Here is a 10,000-nt window from a genome sequence, read left to right as displayed (position 1 = left end):
AAGGAAGAAGAAGAGGGAGAGGAAGAGGTAGAGGAAGAGAGGGAATGGGTGAAGGAGAGAGGGGGAAGGAAAGGGAGACTGAGAAAGGAAGAGGAAGAGGGAGAGGGAGAGGGAAAGGGTGAGGGAGAGAGAGAAGGAAAGGGAGGGAAAGTAAATAGAAGGAAAGGGTGAGAAGAGCGGGAGGAAGGAAGGAAGAGAGAGAGAGAAGGAAAAGGAAAGGGAAAGGGAGGAGGAGAAAGAAATGAGATGGAGAAGATGGAAAGAAAAAGAAGGAAAAGGAGGGGAGAGCAAGACATAGGGTGGGAGAAGGAGATGGGGAGGAGAAGAAGAGGGAGAGGGAAAGAAAGAAGGGGAAAGGGAGAGGTCATGGAGAGGGAGAAGAAGCGGTAAGGAGAAGGAGAGAGAGACGGATAGGGGAAGAGAGAGGAAAAGATAGAGGGAGGGAAGGAAGAGAGAGAGAGTGAGAGATTGAGAGAGAGAGAGAGAGAGAGAGAGAGAGAGAGAGAGAGAGAACGAGAGTGAGAGAGATAGAGAGAGAGAGAGAAAGAGAGAGAGAGAGAACGAGAGAGAGAGAACGAGAGAGAGAGAGAGAACGAGAGAGAGAGAGAGAACGAGAGAGAGAGAGAGAGAGCGAGAAATAAAGACAGAGGACATAAAAACAGAGACACAGTAACAGAAACAGACCTATTAACAGAGAAAAAAGGAAATGAGGACGGAACAAGGAGAAAGGAAGAAGAAAAAAAGAAAAAACAAAACAAAACAAAACAAACAAAAAACTCGAAAGAAACGTGTCTTAATGAACAACCCCCTCCCCCCCTTATCATACCCCCACCTCCTTCACCTTCCCTCTTACCCCTCCCCCTACCATCCTTTCCCCCACGCTTCCTCTCCCCGCCCCCACGCCCCGCCCCCGCCCCCTTCCTTTCCCCATAGAAGAGAATCCGAAATAAAAGGGGATTGAGTCGAGATCCTTTGAGAACTTTAATGGAGTTTGTGCATCAGCAGTACGTAAGGTTTGTTTCGTGTTGACAGTACCGCGTTGGATGACCTTTATGTATATAATGAGTTTTCTTTCTCACTCTGTTGCTCTGTCGTTGTCCCTATGATGTATGTGCTATTCTTTTCTGCATTATTTTTTCATTAATTTTTATCCACATTATTTCTATTATCATAATAGTTATAGTACCATTTTCACAAGCAATATCATTCATTTTTATCCACATTATTTCTATTATAATAATAGTTATAGTACCATTTTCACAAGCAATATCATTCATTTTTATCCACATTATTTCTATTATAATAATAGTTATAGTACCATTTTCACAAGCAATATCAGTAACGATATCATCACCATCATCACCTTCATCATCAGCAGTTATCAATATCATCACCATCATCACCATCGTTATCAAATACTATCTTCATCACTATTCATACCCCCCTCCCCCTTCCTCCAATTCCAGCCACTATGAAAACCCACTCCCCAGAAACACATAGAAATAATAATAATACAAAAACTAAATAATTAAACACTGCATTAATACCTATTAGATAAACGAGCAGTCAGTGGAGAGAGAGAGAGAGAGAGAGAGAGAGAGAGAGAGAGAGAGAGAGAGAGAGAGAGAGAGAGAGAGAGAGAGAGAGAGAGAGAGAGAGAGAGAGAGAGAGAGAGAGAGAGAGACAGAGAGAGAGAGAGAGAGAGAGAGAGAGAGAGAGAAACATGATTTTTTTTTTTTTTTAATGAGAACAAAAAAATAAGAGAGAAGAAGAATCCACCCACCTGGGGACCATTATTAGGAATCCACTGGTACACGGGGAACGGCTGGCGGTTGTAGTACCACTTGACGACCAGCCCCGGCCGGTCGTACTCGGTCAGGTCGTAGTCGCAGTCGAGGACGAGCATCGAGACCGAGCCATTGACGATCACACTCGGGCCCTTGATGTCCAGAATCTCCAGGGTCGTTGATACTGCAATTGAGAGGGGGGGGGGGGTTAGGGGTGCCATGATAAGGGTAATGGTGATAATTTCAATAGTAATGGGTATGGTGATATGTGTTACGATCATCATTTCAATAGTAATGGTTATGGTGATATGTGTTACGATGATCATTTCAATAGTAATGGTGATGGTGATATGGTGATATGGTGGTGGTGATGGTGGTGGTGGTGGTGGTGGTGGTGATGATGATAATGACGATGATGATGATCATAATCATGATGGTGATGATAATGATGATAATGATGATGATGACGACGACGACGACAATAATAACCATACCACCAACAACCGTAACAACAAAATCAACACCATACAAGTAAATCACTATCCCAAGAGAACAATCCCCAAACTTCCCTCCTTCCCTCCCCCCCCCCAAGAAAAAAAGAATCTCCCTTATCGACTTCAGAAACTCATCCAAATTAATCCGGTCCCATTAGCGCCGAGGTCTCCGAAAACGACTTGGGAGAAACACGGCCATTGGACGGAAGTGCTTGGTACTCGCATCAACGGATAGGGCGGGGGGGGGGGGGGGATGGGGAGAGAGGGGAGGCAAGGAGGGAGGGAGGGAGAGGGAGATGGGGAGGAAGGGGGGAGGGGGGAGTAGGGAGGGGGATAGAGGGAAGGAAGGAAGGATGAGGAGATGGGGAGGGAGGGAGAGGGAAAAGGGAAAGTGAGAGAGAGAGAGAGAGAGAGAGAGAGAGAGAGAGAGAGAGAGAGAGAGAGAGAGAGAGAGAGAGAGAGAGAGTGAGAGAGAAACAAGAGAGACAGAGAAAAGGAAAAGAGATAGAAACATCTAAATATAAACAACAACAACAACAACAAAAAGGGGGAAAAAACACACACTGAGACACCTCCATCACAAAGACAGAAGCAATCCCAGATGAAAGCCAGCCCGATTTCGCCGATTTTAAGCCTTAGCGCCGCCACTCCACAACCGATTTCCGATTTCAACCTCGCGATCGCACGCCGAGGGGAGATAGAGTGCGGGGCCGACTCTGCAACTGTTATTGGCGATGCTGATAACGATAAGGGAGACGATAACGATAATGATAATGGCGAGCGATGGCAATGATGATGGTGGAAGTGAAGAATAAATAGAGTGAAATATGATTATGCTGTTATTGATAATGATGTTGATAATGATGATAATGACAATGGTTGAGGCTATATTATAATGATAATGACAATCAATGAATAATAATAATGATAATGATAATAATAACAATAATAAAAACATCAATAACAATGATGATCATCATTATCAGTACTATTATCGTTATTATCATCATCTTCATTATCATCATCATCACTGTTATGATCATCATCATTACTTTCATCACCACTGTAATAATAATAATTACTATCATTGCCATTATAATAATGATAATAACAACAACTACACCAATAAAAAAATCATGATAAAACAAAAACAAAACACAAAAAAACAATAATAACAACTACAAACTCCATTAAACCGAACCAGCAATAACAATCACTTGAAACGAGAGAATTCATTCCAACATCAAGGCAACAGTCATACGAACGAACTACACAAAAACACGACCTAAACACGTCATCGCACCTTGGAAACAATAACAAACCGAGATGATGACGGTTTATAGCAACAATAATTTCCAAAAGCATATACCTAGCTTTTCAACAATGCTGTGCGTATATTATTCGGCGGAAATTATAAATCGATGAGAGTTAATTGCAGACATCAATTGCAGTTTATCTGGTTAGGTAAACTCATATAAACTGCAATTAAAGTCAATTGTAAAAGAATGAATAGCGAAACTATGCAAATGAGTCGGTTGTTGCAAAATCACGTTATTGCAATGAGAAAAGTAATGTAGAATTTAAATGTGCTGTATCTACTGAATGCATAAAAGGATAAACACATACATACATGCATACATACATTTATACACACACACAGACATACACACACACACACATACACACACACACACACATACACACACACACACACACACACACACACGCTCACACACACACAGACACACACACACACACACAGACACACAGACACGCATACAGACACACACACACACACACACATACACACACACACACACACACACACACACTCACTCTCTCTCACACACACACACACACACACAGACACACTCACACTCACACACACACAAACACACACACACACACACACACAAACACACACACATACACACACACGCACACACACATACACTCACACACACGCAGAATAACGAAAGCAATGATAACAACCCCATTAAAATGGGAACTAACGAATCACCGAAAAAATAAGCACGTAAAAACGGCATAAATAACAATAACACACACAACAGCACACATTAGAAGGGACCAGAAGATACCCATCTGCGGGCGAAGAGCATCCTGCCCCCCCCTCCTCCCACCCTCCTCATCCTCCCTCTTCCCCTCCTCCTCCATCCCCCTCCCCTCCCTCCCCTTCCTCTCCCCTCCCCTCCTCTCCCTCCCCCTCCCCTCCGCAGCATCAACGAGGGAGCGACATTAAGGGAGAAAATGTAACCCTAATGCTCCCTTAATCAGACCAATTGTTGCCCAGCGTGGAGCGGAAGGGTGAAAGGGGGGAGGGGAGGGAGGGAGGGAAGGGAGAAGTGAATGGGCGGGGGGTGGGGGTACTGAGGTTGTGGGGTCGAGAGGGGAGGAGGAGGGGGAAAGGGAGAAGGGAGGTACGAGGTGGAGGGGAAGGAGGGGGTATGGGGGTGAGGGAGGGAAAGGGGAGGGTTCAGGGTAAGGAGTAAGGGGGGAGAGGGTATGGGGTGGGAGGGGGGCAGGGAGGGATGAGGTGAAGGAGGGGAAGGGAAGGATATAGAGAGAGGGAAGGGAGAGGATATGGGGTGGGGGGCAGGAAGGATGAGATGAAAGGAGGGAAGGGGAGGGTATGGGAGTGAGGGGAAGGTTAGAGAAGGATAATAGGTGGGGGGATGAATGGGGGGGGGGGGGGGTGAGACAAGGCCGTTTTCACACACTTAAAATTGCTTTTTTCTTTTTTTTTTTTTTTAGTGGGTGAGGCAGAAAGAGCAGGAGTGCGGTGATGTTGCAAAGTTGCAGGACAACTGGCATGAAATTATCTTATATTCCGCCTTTCTCCTCCTCAGTGCGTCTTCATTGTGCGAAGAACCAAGTCACTATATTCTTTAAAACGTTTTTTTATCATTATTAGGAATAAAAGAAAATGGAGATGGGAGAATCTAGTCACTATATTCTTTAAAACGTTTTTTTTTATCATTAATAAGAATAAAAAGATGGAGATGGAGGGTACCTACATTAATTTTAAAAGAAAAATGTCTTCCCTACGTACAGAAATTTTGTCTCCTGATTTTTTTTTCTTATCATTATTAAGAATAAAAGAAAATGGAGAAGGAAGGTATCTACATTAATTATATAAGAAAAAATGTCTGCCCTACGTATAGAAATTTTGTCTCCTAAAAATTTACTTTAATCTAAAGTGATTTTTTTTTTTTTCGTTAATCCTCCCTATCTATTGAACATTAATTCCGTGGTGAGAATAGGAGTATATATACACATTCATACGTATATAAGTATATATGCATGTCTATCTACCTATTTGTCTCTCTATCTACTTATCTAGCTATCTATTTCTCGGTCTAACTCTCTATCAGTGTAACTACCTGTCTATCTATCTATCTGTCTCTCTATATATCTATTTATCTATCTATCTATTCATGTATTTATATACGCATGTACAATTATTTATTCTCACAGAAAGCATTGCAAATCACATTATACTGCCTTTCAACAATTTATTTCTTTTTTTTCCCATCAATTTTTCAACATCTTTTATTCTAAATTCCATTTTTTGTGTACCTCGTTTTTTTTTCTTTTTTTTTTTTTTTTGCCTGATTGCGGTCTATTGTTGTGTCCTGTGGGTGGCCTTAAAAAGAACAGGAAAAAAAGGGAAAAATATCACGTTTTAATCCTGCTGTTTTTCCTTTTAATCTCTTTTTTTTTCTTTCTCTCTTTCTTTCTACCTCTCTCTCTCCTTCCCTCCCTCTATCTCTCTCTAGCCCATATTTTTTGTCTCTATGCGGCTTGTTCCTTTTCTCAGTCTCTTTGTTTGTATGTATGTCTGCTTTTACCTTTGCTTTTGCCTCTCTATCTGCCTCTGCCTGTGTCTCTATTTGTCTGTCTGTCTGTCCGTCTCTCTCTCTCTCTCTCTCTCTCTCTCTCTCTTTCTCTCTCTCTCTCTCTCTCTCTCTCTCTCTCTCTCTCTCTTTTCGTTATAACCGCTCAAGACACTAATTTCCCCTGATAAACGCATTTTACATCCCCAAGAAAATATTAAAAAAAAAAGAAAAAAAGAAAAACGAAAAGAAACTGAACAGGTGGTCGCAATCTAACAATGTTTCCGAGGCCCGCCCCTTCGCCACACCTCCCCTTTGCCCCGCCCATCAGAACAACAGCACTTGGAACGCCCATTTAGACTGCACAATTAGATTATCGTTCCGCCTGCATCTCACTTACACGTCCCAAATGGTGGACAGACTGGCTGGCTCCTGCGAAACTAACGCTTGATTGTTATTATATGAGTTACGAGAGGTTGGGTTGGGTTGGGTTGGGTTGGGTTGGGTTGGGTTGGGTTGGGTTGGGTTGGGTTGGGTTGGGTTGGGTTGGGTTGGTTTGGGTTGGGTTGGGTTGGGTTGGGTTGGATTGGGTTGGGTTGGGTTGGGTTGGGTTGGGTTGGGTTGGGTTGGGTTGGGTTGGGTTGGGTTGGGTTGGGTTGGGTTGGGTTGGTTTAGGTTGGGTTGGTTTAGGTTGGGTTGGGTTTAGGTTGGGTTGGTTTAGGTTGGAGTTGGGTTGGGTTGGGTTGGGTTGGGTTGGGTTGGCTGAGTTGGGTTGGGTTGGGTTGGGTTTAGGTTGGGTTGGGTTGGGTTGGGTTGAGTTGGGTTGGGTTGGGTTGGGTTGGTTTAGGTTGAGTTGTTTGGGTTGGATTGGGTTGGGTTGGGTTGGGTTGGGTTGGGTTGGGTTAGGTTTAGGTTGGTTTAGGTTGGGTTGGGTTGTGATGTGTTGTGTTGGGTTGTGTTGGGTTGGGTTGGGTTGGGTTGGGTTGGGTTGGGTTGGGTTGAGTTGGGTTGGGTCGGTTTAGGTTGGATGGGTTGGGTTGGTTTAGATTGAGTTGGGGTGGACTTGTTGGGCTGGGTTGAGCTGGGTTGGTTTAGGTTGGTTTAGGTTGGGTTGGGTTAGGTTGGTTGGGTTGGGTTAGGTTAGGTTTGTTGGTTTTGTTGTCTGGGTTTTGTTTGCGTTGTTGATATGATGCAGAAATATATATGGTTAACATTTTTGTTTAAGGTCTTTGAGTGTATGTGTTGTCTTCTAAGGCTGTCAGACACAGACATACACACAGAGACGCACAGACATACAGACGCGCATACAGACACACACACACCCACAAACACACACACACACACATACACATACACACAAACACACTCCACACCCACATACACACAAACACCCCCCCCCCACACACACACTCACACATACCCCCCCCCCCGCACACACACACACAAACAACCCCCCCACCCCACCCCACCCCCTCCATCCCCTGCACAGACGCGTACATGCCCCGTGAGTCACGCCCCTTCCCCCCTCAGCTGGCCGGCCTCTACCCAGCCACCTGGATATTCTTGTCAGCGCACGTGTACTGTTATGTCATATCTGATGCCACGCTCCATGCTTGCTTTTGTTCGTTATGTTTGCTTCCTCGATATATCTTTTTTTCTTTTTTTTCCTTTCTTTTTCTTCTTTCATTGCTGTCTTTTATTTGTTCTTTTTGTAGTGTTCTCCTCCTTTGTGGCGTGAGTGTGTGTTTTTATTTTTGCGTTTTTTTTCTATTTTTAATGTTGCAACACAACTGCTTGTGTATTTTGACTTTGGATAGAATCGTAAATAGAAACTGTTTCTAGTTGCCTCAAATGTTATTTCCACCTTTCCTTTCCACTACACCTTTCCTTTCTCATCCCAGTTCTCTTTCTCTCTTTCTTTCTACCATTTCTTCTCTCTATCTTCCTCGCTCTGTCTGCTTCTCTCTTTTTTCTCTTACTCACTCTCTCCCTCCCTCTCTCCCCGCTCTCCCTTATCCCCTCTTCTCTCTCCATTCTCTCTCTTCTTCTTCTTCCTCTCCCTTCCCCCTCTCCCCTCTTTTCCTTCCTCCTCTTAGTCCAATTCGCGGCGTAAAAAACCCTCTCTTCCCAGTGGGCGGCCGAGGGTACCAGGCCATTGTGTGCGCGGGTTGTTAGCGTGTGTGCTGGGGAAGAGGGGGAGGGAGAGGAGAGGGGAAAAGGGGGAGAGGAAAGAGGGGAATAAGGAGGGAAGGAGTGGGAGGAGGTAGATGGAGAAGAGGAGGAGGAAGAAGAAGAAGAAGAAGAAGAGGAAGAAGAAGAAGAAGACGAAGAAGAAGAAGAAGAAGAAGAGGAAGAAGAAGAAGAAGACGAAGACGAAGAAGAAGAAGAAGAAGTAGTACTAGTAGAAGAAGAAGAAGAAGAAGAAGAAGACGAGAAGAAGAAGAAGGAGGAGGGGGAGGTATAAGGAGGGAAGGAGAGAGAGAGAGAAAGAGAGAGAGAGAGAGAGACAGAGAGAGAGAGAGAGAGAGAGAGAGAGAGAGAGAGAGAGAGAGAGAGAGAGAGAGAGAGAGAGAGAGAGAGACAGACAGAGACGGAGAGACAGAGACAGAGGACACGTACACAAACACACGCGGAGAGAGAAAGAGGGAAAGAAATAGAGAGAGAGAGAAGAGAAAACGCGTACACAAACACACACACAGACCCAGCCTCGCTTTGTGCTTCCTGCTTCGTTCCTCAATACCTGTCGCAACGTAATTGGATATTTAAGCTGTCGACACTTTTCGCAGGTAAGATACAAAGGTAAAGCCTCCCTCCCTCTTTCCCCCCCTCTCCGATTTTTTCCCTCCCCCCTTCCGACTCAAACTCTCTACCCTCCCCACCCCTTTCCTCTCCACCACCGTCCCCCCCATCCTTCTCCTCTCATTTTTCCCTAGCCCTCCACTCCCTGTCCATCCTCCCTTACCTACCTAACCCCTTCCCTCTCCTCCACCATCCCTACCTCCTTTCCCTCTCTCACCCACCCACCCCTTTCACCTCCTCCTCCACCATCCCCACCCTTCCCCCTCCACCTCCTGTTCCCCTCCGCTCCCCCCTCTCACCCACCCACTCCTTCCCCCTCCACTCCCTGTCCCCCTTCAACCCCTCCCCCCTCTCACCCCTCCCACCCCCTTCCCCCTCCACCCCATGTCCCCCTTCAACCCCTCCCCTCCTCTCCCCTCCTCTCCCCCTCCCACCCTTCACCTCTCCCCCCTTCAACCCCTCTCTCCTTCTCCTCCCTCCCACGCCTCTCCCTCTCCTCCCTCCCACGCCTCTCCCTCTCCCCCTTCAACCCCCTCTCCCTCTCCCCCCTCCCACCCTCTCCCTCTCCCCCTTCAACCCCCTCTCCCTCTTCCCGCTCCCACCCTCTCCCCCTCCCTCCCCCACCGATCCCCTCTGTCGCACTGCAATGCTCCCGGGAAACAAAGCTGTCGAGCGCGCTGTGTCTCTCTGCGCCGATACAGCGTGGCCTTGTTTACCTCGTGTGCAAAGCGGGTAAAGAATGGAGTTCTCGGTGGGCGTGTTCTGGCCTCATTAGCGCCGCGGTCTCTGGGGGAACACTAATATCTAGAGTAAATATTTGAATCATTTTGGATCCGGATTCATTATGAAGTAAATATAAATCGTAGCTTTAATCGTGCGTTTGTTGTGGGTGCGTCTTATTTATTTGTTATTATTCTGTTTATAGAACATATTCTTCGTCTTGGTCCTAAGGTCTTATTTTCGTCCTCTTTCTCCTCATCTTCCTCTTCCTACTGCTCTTTCAATTTTTTTTCTCTTACTCCTATTCCTTCTCCTTCTTTCCCTTTCTCTCTTTTTCTTGTTCTTG

General features: G+C 45.5%; 1 protein-coding gene across 5 annotated transcripts in view; it reads right to left on the bottom strand.

The window, feature by feature from the left end:
* The window catches only part of LOC113822607 (uncharacterized), a 304,937-nt gene that overhangs the window by 89,003 nt on the left and 205,934 nt on the right, over positions 1–10,000 (bottom strand). For all 5 annotated transcript variants that reach the window (XM_070123624.1, XM_070123625.1, XM_070123626.1 and 2 more), the window contains exon 2: positions 1,784–1,971. In XM_070123624.1, coding sequence (XP_069979725.1) covers positions 1,784–1,971 — 188 coding nt within the window. The remainder of the gene's footprint in view (positions 1–1,783; positions 1,972–10,000) is intronic.

Source organism: Penaeus vannamei, chromosome 7, assembly GCF_042767895.1.
Source record: "Penaeus vannamei isolate JL-2024 chromosome 7, ASM4276789v1, whole genome shotgun sequence".
Taxonomy (NCBI): Eukaryota; Metazoa; Arthropoda; class Malacostraca; order Decapoda; family Penaeidae; genus Penaeus; species Penaeus vannamei.
This window is presented reverse-complemented; position numbering and strand designations above follow the sequence as displayed.